Raw genomic sequence first — 16,486 nt, 5'->3', positions numbered from 1 at the left:
TTTGGTGTCAGTTTTCATCTTCTGATGGTAGAGCCTCCAATGATCTTCTATCTCAGGGAGCCGAAGCTCGAAACGCGGGTGATTCGTGCCCAGTCGTGACCGTAATGACCCCAAACGCCGATGATGAGCATGAAATGAGTCGAAAGGAAGCAGAGTGGTAAACAGTTGGCGTACAAACAGAAATCAACATGTCATATACTTTCCATGATAAAAAGTCGGAGAAAGCCAATTCACCGCCATATATTCTTTTGTCAATTATACAAAGTCGAGGCCTCGCCCAACTGGGAGAGGAGTTATAGTTGAGTGTCGTCCGAAAATCGAGGTAACGCAAGCTGCAGCACAGACGCCACATGCTAGTGTTGCTATAATTTCAGTCCGGGTTCCTGGCCCAGGAAGCCAATGGTGCGCTCCAAGCATGTTTGGGACTCGGTCATCGAAAGTGCTCATACGTACTGCGAAAGACTCATGGGTGTTGATAGCCCAGTATGAAGGCGGATAAGTAGGTTGGTTAACCACCCTTGCGCATTGACTCATCAGCCGGTAGAGGTTCCGCGCCGTGATGCAAACCGTGTCGGTGGTCTGGAGAAGCCTTGTTGTTCTTCTTGTTCTTCCTTTTGGTTGTCTGCCACCCGCTGTTACTGTGGTTGACGTTGGAATCATGCGCCGCGGAGCTGACACCGTTCACCTTTCGTTGGCTAGCATTCCGTTCCTTTTGGTCGTTTAGCCCGGCAGACCACGCTTGAGAGAAATCCGTGCGATTCTTGGGCTTGGATCGATGAGCGGCCCCATTAGTCTTCTCAAAGGTATCAAAGCCATTGGTTCGACGCTTCCCATTCGAGGACGTTGTATGCTCTGTGGTTGATGGCCCTTTGTCACCTGCATGGACGTTTTTTGAACGAGGAGCTTCCTTCTCGGCGCCAGCGTGATGGGGCTGGGCTGGCTTAGGCTTCTCAGGCAAATGTTTCGGCAACGAGTCAGGCATCTTCTCGCCGTTCGAGAGCTGAAGGTTCTGAAGTCGGCTGGAGAGCAAACTTTGCTTCCCGTTAGGCCCATTCACGAACGGATCCGCAATGTTTCCTAGGTTATGCGAGTCTATTCCCGGCCGGCTAAAGAAAGGATTTGACTCAATCTCTACTGAACTGTTGTCTTGATAATCCTGAGAGAAAGAGTCCGAGACGCTAGCGGGGGTGTCGGTATTCTGGTCATCCGAATTAGACGTGCAGTTAGATATCAACCCGTATGGGTCGTAATTGTCGGCCGGAGCACCTATCCTATGCTCAGTGGGAGGCACAGATCCATCCACAATCAGAGGCCCACCACGATCGCTTGCAGCGGTGCGAGAACCTGTCCTGTGCTGAGGTTGACTAGAATTTGGAGACGAAACAGAGGCGCTATCGAACGAGGGGGTATAGGTCTCGTTCCCTGGAACGGCTGACATGTACTCCTGGGGGTTTCCGAGAAAGGGAAAAACGCCACCATTGGGCATCGCTAGCCCGAGCGAAGCCGATAGCGGCGAAAGCATAGCGCTCTGGTGATACGCTTGAAGCTGAGGCGAGCTGCCGTAATAGTAACTCATATAGTCGGTCGGTCTCGCTTCGTCCATGTAGAAAGAACGATTAGGTAGACTATTGGGTATAGATGAACCTTCTTCCTCGCTTTGCGTGTCATCTGGAGAAACAGGTACATTACGTTGTCGAGAGCCCTCGGTGGCCTGTGAGATGGAGTAGAGAGGCGCAAAACTAGGAAGCGAGTTGACAGGACGCGCAGGCTGTGAGTGAGCTCTCAGAGAGCCGCTTGGGGACCCGTTGGCAACTGAAGATCGACGTGGGTTTCGGCGGAGATCAGGCATCGCGGTGGCGGCGGACGGCGATGGTGGGTTCGTATTACTTCCTTGTACGCCTGGGACAGCGACAGGCAGATATGACGAGTTGTAATAGAGATTCTGTCGGGATGGCACGTTAATCGGCGGATGATTGACCGTTCCGGATCTCGAGCGCGAGCTGTCGTCACCCGAAGGTTCCTGTGATGGCACAGGGAACTGGATGAAAGGCTGGCGGATAAGGACAGGAGGAGGGCGCCCTGTCAACAGCGCTTGATTTTGCAGCTGCAATCGCAGTTCTTGTTCCTGCGCTTGGAGGATTTGTATCTGCTGATAGAGGTGGTCATGAAGCAGATATTGCGCATGTTGCGCCTGAAGAGAAAGCTCCGACGCACTCATCCCACCGTTGGGTTGACGAAAGTGGTTCTTGCCACCTGTATTCGAGCTTCGACGGCCACCAGAATGTCCGCCGCGATTATAGTGATTCGAGTGTCGCCCACCCCGACCACCACCGCGGCCACCTCGGGAGGGATGTGATGGCGGTGCCGTAACTATCGGTCGCGGTTGAGGAGGCGGCCTCTCCCACGAGCGCTCTGCTTCAGGAGGATACTCGTACTGTTCACAGCAAAGCTCAAGATCACCCGCTGAGATGGCCTTGAAAGCCCTGCGCAGTTCCATATGAACTCCCCTAAAGGAAGTGTCATCGGCCGTGTTCCCCAAGTTCCGCGACGTGTTAAAAGGCTCCTCGACACAGAGTCGATTGTTCTGTAGCAGGTGCCAACCCTTGTCCTCTTTTGATATTAACCTCCCTTCGCGAACCGAAATGACGAACTTCTCGTAATCCAACTCATGACCGTAGTACCGGAAAAACTGGAAGAAGAGCTCTCCCAAGGACTGCTTGTTTTCCCTTCCATATCCGACCAAAGCCTTCAGATCATCGTCAAAAGAGCACAATAATCCATCCGCAGTTGTCCTCCTCTTATGTGGCCGAGCTTGGAGGCTGGGTAGTATGGGAGGTTCTCGAGTCTGGAGGAAGTTGATGATCAGGCAGATCCAGGTATAGGAGCTTAAGGTACCGCCAAGGCCTTGAGTCCTAGCATTAGCAACTTGCGCTGGAGATTATCCCAAGGAGTCCGTGAGTGGAAGCGTACCAGCATCATTTAGTATCCTCCGCTTCGTCCAGTGCTTGACAATCATGGCCAGTGGGCGTACTCGTTCGTCAATCTCCACATATGTGCGAACCATCCTTGTATTCTCCAGCGCTAAGGTATTGTTCACATTCATATCGCAAGCCAGGCGTAGGTCGGGGTCCCAGATTTTCACTATAGGAACCTTCGCGTGGGAAATGCAAACGACTCGCTCCATTCCGTCTGTAAAGATCACGCAGCGTTAGTATCATGTCCACAAGAAAAATGAGAGCCAGTCTTACGCTGTGCGAGTGCATCCGCCAATAAGCACACATGTTCCAGCTCTTTTCGAGTTGTGGTTATACAAATATCGACTGTGATTGTAGTCAGCATTATAGCCTTTTTACGGACCATAGAATGGCACATACCATCCGAATCACTCGAGCATAGTTTATTGCCAGACGATCCAAACACATGAACCTTGATCTCAGATCCCGGCCACTGCTTGTTAAACAAGTCCTCCAATTTGGAGACAAGTCTCCGTCGCCGGTCATCGCTCTCTGCCGACGGTAATAACCGATCGTAGACTTCCAGTATATCCTTTGTAAGCTTCTTCTCCTCTTCCAAACTGAGTTGCGGTTTTAACCCCTCTTTTTCTTCTGGTAACAGGTCGGCGCCGAGAGAGTACGGCATTCTCCTGCGAAAAAACGACATTGCGGTTTCATATTTGCAGCCCGTAAACGGTTTTCGCGCAGAGGGAGGAATGTGCGTCGTCTCCGAGTGAGTCGACCGAGGCGATGTGCTTCCATGGCGCGGCGAGGGCGATCTGGAATGAAAAGAGATTTTCCGCGCGTGTTGGTAAGGTGTGGAGGGAAGGGAGTTAGACTGTTGCGACGTCAATGGGGGTCGATTGGATGCCTCTGGAGACTCCTCGTTGCTCAAGTTCCACGGCATAGTCGAAGCTTTTCCCGATGCTATCGGTGACTGTTCACCCGCTCTGGACGATATACTGTCATTCCCATCGGTAGCTGTGACCATATAGCACCACCCAACGTTGTTGTGCAACGTTGGTCTCCAAAAGAAGGCCCGTGAGCAAATCTTATCTCAATTCAAGGCCGAAGTCCGAAACCGCTCAAAATGCGGACGTGATCAATCTCCAGTTTTTCTCGTTACCGAGGAACCACTCGCCACGCGGAAAAGGTAGTGGGTGACAAGTACAATCCAATACTCCTATACAATATGTAACTTTCTCAAAATAGCCGATGTTGGTAGATGTTGAAGAGAACGAGCGAAGGAGGAGGGAGGAGTCGAGCAGGAAGAAGGTAGCGGAGGTATCGGCCGGCGATGTTTCAAGCAAAATTGCCTTTGTGCCTCTGTAGCAGATCTGAAGGCGACAAAGCAAGGCTACCAAAGACGTGGATCAGTGAAGACTAAGGATCTGCTTGACAACGGAGGTATAATTGCGTTCCCAAAGACAAAAAAAATTCGAGTCGAGAAAGGCAGGGCGTCGCGTTGGTGGCCACGGACGGAGCGAGGTGGTTTAAAGGGGAGTGAGTGCGATAGACTCTGGCGGGAAGGGCAAATCTTGAACCCGCACAACTCAACCAGAAACCCAGAGTGAAGGACAGGAACACACAGGATTTCTTCCGTGTGAAAGGACCAGCCTAGTGAATCGAGAAATTGTCGTAGATGTACAGGGATTCTCTGGGAAAAGTCGGTTGTTGTAGGGCAAGTTGCTCGAGTTGATGGGGGAGGGGACACCACAGCGCGCGGAGGGGATCAATCAGGGCGATCGGCTGAGAGCGAGGGCCAGCGAGGAGCCACAGCCAGGGGCCAGCAGCCAGCTTTCGGCGGTAAAGCCGGCGCGACTACTCCAGTATACTCCGTACCTCACAATCTCCACGACAGGAGATGGAAAATCGATGATCTCTTGATAAAACCGCAGATTCTTGAGAAACAGACACTGGGGGGAATCGAGTCGACTTGAAAAACAGGCAACTCTCGAACTCAAAAGTGCTTTGTGCAGAGAGAGTCCGGATCTATTATTTTGGATCAAACTCTCAATGAACAGCTTAGTAGTAGTTGAGGAGCTACGGATCCAATGATGCCAAACGGTATCGCCGCTCTTAGGGGTTATTATTGTTCTTTCTCCGGCTGATGATCGACCAGGAGTCGAGATTACCTTAGGTCCTGGCATCTCGGCCTCACTCTTCAGCTTGACTATTTATATTACTTTAACGGGCCTTAGGCGCTTGTCTTGTCTCAGACATAAGTATGCTCTGACTCAAATGGTGAGCCATCTTAGACAGGCTCCTCGTCAAGTTCACTGTGTATACTACCAAAACGGCCTGTTTTGGATCGGCACACTCTCATCGGCGAACTAGATCGCAGTCACTGCAACAGACAGTCAACGACCAGCCTTTGCATGCGTCAGACGCAGAGACGAAGCAAGGGATCAATGTCAGCAAGGCCGCCACACGTGTTCGACGCGCCGCATTCGGACTAACAACAAACTCTTGGAAGTAAGAAACGCGGGGCGAAAGGGGAAGAGCTGGCCGTGGGCTCCGTACTCCGTAGGCTCTTACCCGATGCAGCTGGAAGTTGAAAGAGAAAGAGCGACAGGGGCCACGCTCCCACTGAGAGCCATCTGCAAGTAGGTGCAACCGTGCAACCAAGGTCAGCATTCGAAACTATATCACATATCACCGGAGCAAGTATGATGCCAGGTCAAAGCAAGCAACCGGACAGGGCACCGAGTCCTGACGATTAGGGAGCATCAATCATTGACACATTCGACGGTGCGAAGTCTCGAACCCAATTCACAACGGCTCGACGGGCACTTTTATTGGATTTCCCAGATTATCCAGGAGTCACTGCCAGCCTCGGGCGCTTCTAGCCATTTCCGTGTGCCGGCCGGAGTCGTCATCATGGAGATGATGGCCGCTACCAAGAAGATTGCCGCAGCTTAAAGCAAATAATATCCAGCGGAGGGACCTCGTGAGGATCCCTCACAGATCCCGCACCTGATTGATCTGTCCAGTGTCCAGCGGGCTCTGGCGTCTCTTTCAACCTGGACAGTACATTTACAAACAGCAGAAAACCATGGATGCCACTACCAGTATCCGCCGTGATCCAGGAAGAGGCTCCTTTCAGATAAAGATTGCGGAGAAGGTATTACACTAACACGCCGTTCCAAGGCTTGCTCCAGCTTCCTGACCACATACTAGCAGCCCCTTTTGTTCAGGGCGGCGGACTCCTTGATATGTTGATTCTTGAATCCAGCTTCTCGCCTTGCTGCGCTCGACTACAACCTCCAGTTTGGAGTGGTCCTGGATTAATAGAACCCAATTCGTCAAGCTGTAGCGATACCTCGACCCGAAATGGACTACTCGACAGGGATTTGCTCTGGCCGCGTTCTTCAACAAAGGCGAAGCGGAGTCGAGTCAAAGCCGCCATGGATCATGACTGCCGCCTCATCGCGATTCTTTGTTTATACAAGCAAGGTACCGTGTAACGCTCGTCCTAATTTGCTAGGCCCTTCGCTCTACTTTGCTACTTATCTAGGAACTTCGGGCTCGAAGGTACATCCTCATGAACTCGATTGTAAGAGGTCAGATTTTCAACTTCCAGTGCCTACCTGGGTAGAACCCAGATACTGGAAAGTCGGGGTCAGGACGCTACACATTTTCCACATGTGCTCGCTGTTCTTATGACACCATTATAAGGAGACTGTCATCCTATACAGCTCAACACCGACAAGTCTTAGAGCAGACTCGACGGTAAAGCATATGAGTCTGAACGGATTCACCTGCACGACTTTCTTTTGAGATCAAGGCGATAGCTAATCAACCACCAGGGACGGATCGATAATCCGAGTACTGCAGCCTTTGAGTGCAGCTCGCAGGAATACTTGAGCCACTCACAGTGCAATGACGATTAGATCAAGACCTTGTGGTCCAATTGAACATTCCCCCGCCGTAGGGTCATTCATGCTCGAGTTGCTCTGCCCCACTTCGCCTCCAGGAAAATCTTTGCGGTGCACGCCAAGTCGATGTCACAAACAGTACGGTGATTATTATCTTTGGATAAATCTCCAGACATTGCTTCTTGATAGTCGCGCATCAAGCGAGAGGGCCTAAGAATAGCCGCGGGAGTAATAGTACTACGGAATGCCTAACTACGACACCCCCCAGCGGGGTTTTGATACCCCGGTCTTTGCTTGAAGTTTGTCTCGTCCTATGTCTGCGATTGGACTCTTGAGTCTCAGACAGGAATGCGGCTGACAAATGTTTCCCCGCTTGTTGTACCTTCTAAGGGACTTCAGTTATTCTTCGGGCGTCCTCGACTTCATGATTTAAGGCCTTTACGCGGTGCCACTTGCCACTTGCCACTGCTCACTGCAGACGGAAGCAATCGCATTTGCCAACTACTTCATATCTCCGACACGCATAGCTGCACCTCACAAGTTCGCTGGAAGCTCCGGTCGAGACTTCCGTGCCACCCCGTTTGGAGACGGAGAGGTTATGTACATGGAAGTGCGTCTGTGCTTCTCTGCCTCATGAGGCCGAGGTGTTCGACCGCCTTGATTCCGTTGCTGCAGTGCGTTATCAGGAGCAGTACGTAATTCGAGGGATATACACCTGTCAGCCGCGATTAGATAGCTGAGAACGAGGAGTTCCAGGTGGTCGAAGCCGCATCGTATGACGGCATGAAGCACAGAGGGGAGATCAGTATATAGAGCCTAAAGGTACCCAGGTGGTCAACCAAACTCTTAGGTAGATAGTTGACACTCCAGAGGACATAACGTCCCTTTCAACTCAAGTCTCAAGCGTGTCTAATAATTTCTCCGCTGGGAGCAAGATGTCAACATCCTCCGTCCGGGCTGGATGAGACTATCAGCAATCTCCAGGAAATGACTAGCGATAACAGTGGCATTAAGGAGCAATATAAATTCACGAGAATTACCCTCAGGACCAAGGCTTGGAGGGTGGGACAATGTGGAAAGGCTGTCCCGCCGGCACTAGAGGATCGCGAGTTGCAACGTTGGGCTAGCCCCGACGCTTTGAGTCGAATCCAGAGGATTTGGAACACCTTTCCTCCTGCACCGTCGCCTGCATACGCCATTGTGCATCTGAAGTTCTGGGGTCAGCGTCATCGTGGCCGGCAAGTTCTGATGCATTCCCTGATTTTGGATGTTCGAGCGCGGCGGCTTTGTCCTTTCCAAACGGTCCTCGGTCTTTGTTCTGGCTCCCAAGGTCATATCTTAGATTTCGAATAATGGCTATTTTCCCTCAAGGTCTGGCTTGAGGCACCCACTATCTATGTCGCCTGTGTTCCAGCGACGGAGGTAATAAAGGGACTTGAGGTGGGACCCCCTAAGACTTGCATTGCAGTCTCCATACCAAAGCGAGGACTCGGCAGCACTCAGATTATTATGTATTGACTTTGACGAGGGCAATGAGGGGATCCTAGGCTGCGCGTTTGTATTTGGATGGATGGCACTTGCGGATTCGGGCCATATCCGCGGCTTTGACTCTTGGATTCAATTGCATTGTGAGAGCATCGTGGAGGGAGGATGGAACCTTGAAGAGCATCCATGATCCACTAAGGAGACATTCACGAACGGGCCCGAGCAAGCGAATCAAGGCTCCGAATCTCCATCGCCAACGGGAACACCACCCACCATTTCTTTGCTTTTTGACAGAGAACTCGTCCTCAGTGTCCTCACTCCTCTTAATAACGCTGTCAGTTTCTGCTGTCGGTCGTAACTCCGTATTGCCCGTGTATGGTCCTGTGGTCATCCCAAACTCGCCGTCGGGCTGCGGCGGGATTAGTTGGATTTAATTGAAGACTCTGTTTAATGCGCGCTCGAAAAGCTCATCTCTTGGGAGGATTATTATTATTACCACTTTGCTATTCTCGGTCAGAAATAATAATAATATCCACACCTCTCGCTTCTTCCCTCCTGGTGCCCCGTTCCTAATCACACTCCCCTCAGCGCTCACACACCCCCGGTCCGGTCACTCCTCGTCCTTGCTCGACTTTTACCGTCGCACCTCTCCTGTCCTGGCCTCCTACCCGACCTTGACTCTTTTCCTCGTCTCCTCCCCACCCCCCAGTCTTATTTCTCTTCCCCCACGCCTCTCTCTCCCTCTTCGATTTATTTCACGTCAGACTTATCAGTCTGTCGTGCCGTCGGGGTGAGATTCGAGAAGCCGTCCTCGTTCCATTCCTTCTGCCTCGTTGACTCGTGGTAGAGCCGCCCGCAATTTCCTTGGGGGGTCAATCACTCCTTTTCTTGTAAGCCGCCCTCCTACCCGATCAAAAAAAAATGTTGCCTCCCTCGTCATCAAACCACCTTTCATGGAGACAAGCCAAATAAAGTCATTGGATTCGTCTCTGCTATCTGCTGTATTTGTCCTGCTGTTGCCGAGTTGTGTATAAGGCTCTTTCGTCTGGACAAACTCTCGTGGCCCGCACCCGAACTTGAAGTGGAAAAAAGTTTCACATCACTTTGGACGGACCGAAAGCATCGGTCGCTGCTTGTCGCAACTACTCGATTGATACGCCTAGGTTCCCGGGCTTTTGGTGCCTGAGCTAGGCTTTACATTTTGACTACCGTGTTCTTTTTGGATCAAGAGGCTTACCATCGCTTTTCCCGCCTCAGCATAGGGTCCGACATCTGTCCGAACGGATCAGTTGTCCTCGCATCTTTCGCCCCGGATTCGCTTATCGGTAAACATGGCATACTACGAACCTCAGGGCTGGCAGGCTCCCTCGTCCCGTCAGGCGTCTTGGGAGCAGCCTGTGCCTCCGTCGCGATCAGGTATGAATCGACTATATCGCCCCGAAATCGATCGAAGCTAACGTATTGGCTTTCAGGCTCAAGCTCTGTTTCGCAGCGTGACGATATCCCCGCCTTCTCCTCTCAGTTTGACGGTATGCATACGACCTCCTTTTACTTGTCTTCTCCTCTCCTTCCTCGCGGTATACGACCTCGACCGACAATGCACATGGCTAGGCCTTGCTTTCAATCGCCGCTGCGCCGAATTAATCGTTCTTGTGGAGCTGGGCCAATTGCTGATATATCGCTCTAGAAGTTGATCGCGCCATTGATAATCTTGTTAAGAGCGGAAAACTATGGGCGGCACCGCGCAGAGATTCAATGCCCATGATGATGGGTCGCCCTTTTCCTGAATACGGTACGGAGCCTCGGACACCTTCTTCAACAAGGACCCATCCTGAACCCCCGTTTACAGACCCGCGCATGCCCAATGCCGCGCAGCGCCATCACTCGATCAGCGACTTTGACAACACCAGGATGCACCCAACCCCCAACGTTCAGGGCTTCTATGCCTCCCAGCGGTTCCAAGGACGCCCTAATGAAGTGGATCAGATGATGCAAGCAAAGCGTCGGATGGCGGCACAGCGTGAGAGGGAACTCCGCAACTATCATCAGGAGCAGCAGTACAACCGAAGTACGTGGTAGCATTTTGGAGCCTTTTCTTCTTTCCTTATACATTCGAGATTCCCCATGCTCATTCTACCCGCATGTATCCGTTGCCTTGTATAATACATTGGGGCGCTTCCCCACACTTTTTGGAGAACATGGTTTTAATAATTCTTCTTCCTGAAAGGCCTTCTCGCCGAAATGTCTGCCGGCAAGTCCGATCGTTCGCTCAGTCCTGCCGCCATGAGCGAGGAAAGTCGCCGAGAACTCCTAGCTCGCCAGCATCGCGCTCTATACGGCAACGAGAGTCCCGCTTTCTTCCCACCTGGAAACTTCGCAGACGACGGTTCCCGCCCCGAGAGCCAGGCTGGTGTTCGTGGTGCCTCTCCTCGCAGCGTCGACCCTTTTCAGGCTTCGATCCAGAGCAGCGCCGACGCTCTTGCTCAAGCCAACGCTGCCGCCACCGCCCTTCAGTCTCCTTCCCGCGCGAATAGCACCTCGTCGCCGAGCTCTGGCATCAACCCCGTCTTTGGAAAGTATGACGGTGGCGATCAGCCCGTGACTTCGTCCTCCTCTCCCGGAGCAGACTCTCCATCCTCGAGACAGGCGCACTCGAAGACCGCTGGTCCCATCGGTTCGGTTGGGCCCATTGGATCTCGCCCAGCTCAGCAGGCCGGCCCCGCGCAAGCTCCCAACCCGGCCTTGAACAAACGATCTACAACTCCTCTTCCTTCGCCTCTAGGCTTTGGCTTCACCCCCGGGGAGAGTGCCAATGACCGTTCCATGTCCTCGGCTTCCAACCCTGCCACCACTACTAGTGGACCTCCTGGTGCCAAAGATACCTCCGGTGGAGTTGGACTAGGCTGGAGCAACACCAGCGGCGTCTGGGGCTCCAAGACTGGCCTGGGCGTTCAGGCTTCGGTTTGGGGCTAAGCATCCTAAAACTATCTTTTTTTTCGGTTGATATTTTCCGCCCTGGCGTTTGGAAAAGAGGCTTTGTGTCTACATACTGGGAGGGGTACGGTACATATGGACGACAGCGAGTGGGCGCAACATTAATTTTCTTGTCTATTGGCTCCGTTTTTTTGGGATGTCGATTTGGTACATGGTTTACTGCCTTGGTAGGAGCTTGGTTGGCCTGTTGGTTACTGGAGTCGGTATTCCCTTGTGTGTTTCGCTCTCATTCCTCCCTTCTTCAGTATCTCCTTGGGGGTTTGTTTTTCTTTTTTTATCGCGTTCTGGGCATGGAAGGGTTTCTTGGTCGAAATTGCGTCTACATAGTTGTGAATGTGTGTCTCGGCTTGTTTCCAGCTCATCGGGGAAGGGGTTCAGGTGTTCAAGTTCAACATCGTCGCTGTGGGTTGTTTACAATATTGGTCGAAGCTACGCCTTTTTTTAACTGTCTCATATTTCTTTGCGATCACACCGGTACTACGTTTTTGGGCACGAAAAGGGGTGCTCTTCTCATCATCTCTGTTGAATCTGATTTGGGTCTTGGGCAAAGGGATCAATTTGGGGGCAGGCAAACATCAAAAGAGTTCTTGGAGTTTGATGATCCACTTTCCACCATGTTCATGTTTTCCCTCTGGTTTAGTGGTTCTATGATTTGGCGTATCTGTTGGTTTACTTTTTTCTCTCCTAATCGATATATCTCTACCAGGTATTTCTCGCTGTAAGCTGTTGAAACTCTGGTGAATGCCAAGTACCCAGGCTCAGTAGACAGGCACCGGCCAGTTCATGCCTTGAAATAGTCCTTCACTTGGAGGTTCGAACGTTTACGGGGAGCAAGGTACAGGTCAGTGACTCGAACCATGCAGGGGCAAAGCATGGCACCGTGGCTGTACTTTGGGATAGCAGATGGGACAGGTCGGAGAGGAACAATAAGCACGGCCGGAAGCTGGGAATGACTCGTCAAGGTTAAGCTTGTTTTTGTACCTAGGTACCGGCAACCAGTGCTGACTGGAGGGATGACTATGCGTGCTGTTGACCCTGGGCCTTAGCCTCGAGCAGCTCTGCGTCCCGATTGCATAATTGCAGAATTCGTTCGGTGTATGTTCCACTGAGGTTCCATGGATACGCGGGGAAGGATTGGGTTCATAAATAGCATCATCCGCAGTGAAGGCTCGGAGTCGCTGAGCTTAAAATTAAGGTGAAGGGCACGTCATAACTCGCCCCTGATATCGACAGCTGGCATGAATCAGAACAATTCGGCCCTCTGGACGCGGATGATATCAGCGGTGCACAAAAGAAAGCTCTGCAGGACGGGACATTAATCATTAATTCTTAAATCCAGTGGTCTGGCCTGCCCAACTCTGAACGATCCCCGATCCCGCCTAGTCATCCGCTTCGGAGACCAGACCCTCGCCTGGCCACTCCTGGCTGCTCAGTGCTGTCACCTCTCTCGCTTTTCCCCTCGGTCGCGTGTGTCGCTGCTGCTTCCATTCTGCTTCTTCAGCTTGCTGCGCTGATCCAGCCATCCCCACCCGCAGACACGGCCTGAATTCCTCGCTGAACATTCTCGCGCCGACCGCTGCCGAGGCCTCAGGTGGCCCCGACTCCCGCCCAGCAGCAGATCATCACCACCAACCGCCTTCATCATCATCCATCACCGTCAGCAAACCCGCACAGTCGGCACACTCGGCCGTCCATCAATACCGCCGCCGCCCCTCTGCTCCATCTTTCCACCGTATCGAACTTACCGCGACAATCTCCTCACCCTCCGGAGTTCCTGTCCCGCGACCCGCGTCACTCTGCTTTTGCTCCCAAACTTGGCGCTCTCCTCGCGCCGGTACACTCGTTCCTGAGGTGTCCCGGAGTGACGAGCGCCACCTCTCTCCACCATCGGAATATGGCGTTGGATTTGCAGCCGCCCAGCGAGCGCAAGCGTGTTAAGGTCTACGAACTCAAGGAGAATGACTGGTTTGATCGCGGAACAGGGTTTTGTACCGGCCGAATCCAAGATGTAAGCTTTTATCTCGCGACCCCATCCATCGCATGGCATGACAGGGACATATGGCATCACCACCACCCCTTTAACTTTTCAGGTGCCAGGGGGTGCCAGCTGTTCCTCCGGCGCAAGACATCATGTTTTGAGCAAGCGCGCTGACTTTGTTTTCTCCTCTTTGTAGGATGAACCACGGATATTCGTCGAGTCAGAAGATAAGCCAGTCCGAGTGCTTCTCGAGACGAAAATCTCCAAGGACGGCGGATACCAGAAGCAACAAGGTTCGCGCTTCGTCGTTCAACCTCCTGCCGTGTTGCCCCATCCGCTGACTCTTCTTTTCGTCATAGACACCTTGATCGTGTGGACCGAGCCGAATCAGACAGACATGGCGTTAAGTTTTCAGGAAGCAGAGGGTTGCGCAGTAATATGGTAACACTCAATTCGGGCAGGCGCGATGCGGACCTTTGCTTACACTATCGAAAGGAATTTTGTCAATAACGTTCAGCAACATCTTCTTAACCTGGCCGCTGGCGGTAAGTTGCCTTTTTTTTATTTTGGTTATGCTGTCGCGCAACGTTGCCTGCTCTTGATCACAGCGACTGATGGATTTCACTCTCTTCGAAGATGATGCACTCTCCGACGACCTCGAACACCTTCAAACCGTCCAATTACCTCCTGCTGAGCTCGCGCACCTTGCTGATATCGATCACCTCATGAGAGCTGCGAGCATAACACAAGCTGGTAGAGATGCGCTGTCCAAATGTGTTATCCGAGACGAATATATCCACAAACTGCTTCCTCTAGTCACAATTGCCGAAGACCTCGAAAGCCTCACTGACCTGCACCGATTATGCAACATTATGAAATCCCTCATCCTTCTTAATGACACTACCATAATTGAGACAGTCGTCACCGACCCAGTTATACTTGGTGTTGTTGGGGCTTTGGAATGTACGTTTGGTTACGCTTGCATGCATGGAAGGGTGTTGACGGTCTACAGATGATCCCGAATTCCCTACACACAAAGCGAATCACAGACAGTACCTTTCGGACAGGTCGCGCTACAAAGAAGTTGTCCCGATTAGAGATCAGAACATCCGGCGCAAGATCCGCTACACCTGGCGCTTGCAGTACCTGAAAGATGTCGTCCTTGCTCGAATTTTAGACGATCCAACCTTCTCGGTCCTTAATTCGATGATCTTCTACAATCAGGTCGACATTGTCAATCACATCCAGTCGGACGGTCCATTTCTTAAAGAGCTATTCTCGGTCTTCGACCCGAGGAGCGCCGATGCGAAGCGGAAAGAAGATGCGGTCCAGTTTCTCCACCAATGCGCCTCAATCGCGAAGAACCTACAAGTTCCGGAACGCGCCACCTTGTTTGGAAACCTGATTAGCCACGGCCTTTTTGCGGTGATTGTGTTTGCTATCAAGCACCCGAACCCAGCGATTCGGACCACAGGCATTGATATCCTAGTAGCGCTCCTCGACCATGACCCCATCATGATGCGCAGCTATATGCTCAAGGCCGTTAACGAGAAGAAGACACCGCTGACGGACACTCTTATCGATCTGCTTCACACCGAAGCCGATCTTGGTGTGAAGAACCAACTTGCAGATGCGATCAAGGTCCTATTGGATCCTCAAGTTCCCTTGCAGGCCGCAATGGCTCGGGCTGGTCCTGAACATGCGGCCAAGATGCGCTCTAATATGCTTTCGGACGCCTTCGTTCAGAACCACTTTGACGAGTCTTCGAAACGACTTTTTGCCCCCTTGAAACGACTCGAGAACGAATCTAGCGGTAAGTCCAGCCCTCTTTGAGGTTTCCGCTTTACTGACAATTGAATTCCTAGCCTATGATTTGACCTTCAAGGATGTCGCCCTGTACTCCCATCTCGTGGATATCCTCACTTTCTTCGTCCGCCAACACCTTTACCGCTGCCGCAATGTTATTCAGAACGAGCGACTTGCTGCGTATATTACGCAATTACTGCGCGTGCCGCAGAAGCACCTTAAACTTAGTACGCCTCTCTGTACTTCTACCACGGTTTGAGTCCCTGCTAACGGTATCAGTTGCCTTGAAATTCTTCCGAACTTTGCTCAGCCTTCAAGATACCTTTTATCAAGCTTTGATGACGCATAATGACACATTTGGGCTCATTCTTGACATTGTTTACGAAACCATGCCGCGCGACAACCTGCTCAATTCAGCCTGCCTTGAACTTTTTGAATTTATTAAGCGGGAGCATATCAAGCCGATCACCTTGCATGTCGTTGGGAAGTATGGCGACAAGCTGAGGACTATCACCTATGTCGACACATTCCAAGGGTTGATCCTACACTACGAGCAGCTCCAGGGCTATAGCGAGGAAGGGGACTCGACACTCTATTCTCAAGAGGAGACGACGCCGGTTTTGAAGACAGCGCACAACGGACGTTGGCAAGGCGTGAAGGAAATGGACCCTACGGAAGAGGAATACTTCAATACGTCGGATGATGAAGATGAGGTGAGGCGCAACTTTGACCTTCAACGATCAATGATGTATTCTGACCGGGGGATCAAGTGGCTACAGGACCGAGCTGCGGCAACGCTCATCTCACAAGTACCCAACGGGGCTGCCTCCCCCTCTGTCAAGTCCCTGGTGGACTATCCTGATGATGACGAGGAGGACAATGATACGATGGACACAAAACCAGAATCCGAGACGGAAAAGAAAGAGGATTCAAAACAGGACGAACCGAACGATGCTATCTCTACCGATGAGGCTGAGGATCCGCCATCGACCCCAGTACAAGCTGTGCAGACACCGCCAGAGAGGCTATCAGAGAAACGCCGACGAGAGGAGGAAGACGACGACGAACTTGTTAAACTCACATCAGTGCCCAAGCGGAGAAGCTCCACGAGCAGCTCATCCGGGACAGCTGGGCTGTTACGGAAGAAGCGTAGCGGCTCTATCGGCTCTGTCTCCATAACCGACAAGGCCGCAGCCCAAGCTGGAGCCGGCGCCAAAGCAGCGCCAAAGAGAATTGCTATCAACCTCGGTTCGTCAACCAAAACTGCCGACAGTCGGGAAACACCTGCAGATGAGAATGAGAAGGAGAATCAAAACGATGGCGGTAGCGGCGAGGGATGAAGGAGCTTACTC

The 16,486-nt window shown here is 52.0% G+C and overlaps 3 protein-coding genes across 3 annotated transcripts; 2 read left to right on the top strand and 1 right to left on the bottom strand.

The window, feature by feature from the left end:
- Positions 1-334: 334 nt before the first annotated feature.
- Positions 335-4,356, bottom strand: BJX68DRAFT_66486 (PAP/25A associated domain family). Its single transcript, XM_071049582.1, has 4 exons — positions 3,375-4,356; positions 3,249-3,320; positions 2,971-3,189; positions 335-2,904 (listed from the first exon to the last, which is right to left on the bottom strand). Exons 1-4 carry the CDS (start codon positions 3,982-3,984, stop codon positions 509-511), a joined length of 3,297 nt encoding a protein of 1,098 aa, XP_070900005.1. The 5' UTR covers positions 3,985-4,356; the 3' UTR covers positions 335-508.
- A 5,143-nt stretch (positions 4,357-9,499) lies between these two features.
- On the top strand, positions 9,500-11,485 carry BJX68DRAFT_66211 (uncharacterized protein). The gene is made up of 5 exons (XM_071049580.1): positions 9,500-9,772; positions 9,829-9,885; positions 10,044-10,148; positions 10,206-10,424; positions 10,584-11,485. Exons 1-5 carry the CDS (start codon positions 9,688-9,690, stop codon positions 11,327-11,329), a joined length of 1,212 nt encoding a protein of 403 aa, XP_070900004.1. The 5' UTR covers positions 9,500-9,687; the 3' UTR covers positions 11,330-11,485.
- Positions 11,486-13,244: 1,759 nt separating this feature from the next.
- On the top strand, positions 13,245-16,474 carry BJX68DRAFT_265994 (SMEK family protein; the record flags this gene model as incomplete). Its single annotated transcript, XM_071045374.1, has 8 exons — positions 13,245-13,358; positions 13,525-13,621; positions 13,688-13,769; positions 13,846-13,873; positions 13,937-14,291; positions 14,341-15,141; positions 15,194-15,361; positions 15,414-16,474. 8 exons carry the CDS (start codon positions 13,245-13,247, stop codon positions 16,472-16,474), a joined length of 2,706 nt encoding a protein of 901 aa, XP_070900003.1.
- Positions 16,475-16,486: the final 12 nt, after the last annotated feature.

This window comes from Aspergillus pseudodeflectus, assembly GCF_044049435.1.
Source record: "Aspergillus pseudodeflectus strain CBS 756.74 chromosome Unknown BJX68scaffold_17, whole genome shotgun sequence".
NCBI lineage: Eukaryota > Fungi > Ascomycota > Eurotiomycetes > Eurotiales > Aspergillaceae > Aspergillus > Aspergillus pseudodeflectus.
This window is presented reverse-complemented; position numbering and strand designations above follow the sequence as displayed.

Coding starts and splice junctions, on each gene's coding strand:
- BJX68DRAFT_66486 (XM_071049582.1), bottom strand. CDS start 3,984: ATGGTCACAGCTACCGATGGGAATGACAGTATATCGTCCAGAGCGGGT. Junction 3,321..3,374: donor ATGCTCGAGTGATTCGGATG/GTATGTGCCATT, acceptor CTACAATCACAG/TCGATATTTGTATAACCACA. Junction 2,905..2,970: donor GAGGATACTAAATGATGCTG/GTACGCTTCCAC, acceptor CTAGGACTCAAG/GCCTTGGCGGTACCTTAAGC.
- BJX68DRAFT_66211 (XM_071049580.1), top strand. CDS start 9,688: ATGGCATACTACGAACCTCAGGGCTGGCAGGCTCCCTCGTCCCGTCAG. Junction 9,886..10,043: donor CTTCTCCTCTCAGTTTGACG/GTATGCATACGA, acceptor ATATCGCTCTAG/AAGTTGATCGCGCCATTGAT. Junction 10,425..10,583: donor GGAGCAGCAGTACAACCGAA/GTACGTGGTAGC, acceptor TCTTCCTGAAAG/GCCTTCTCGCCGAAATGTCT.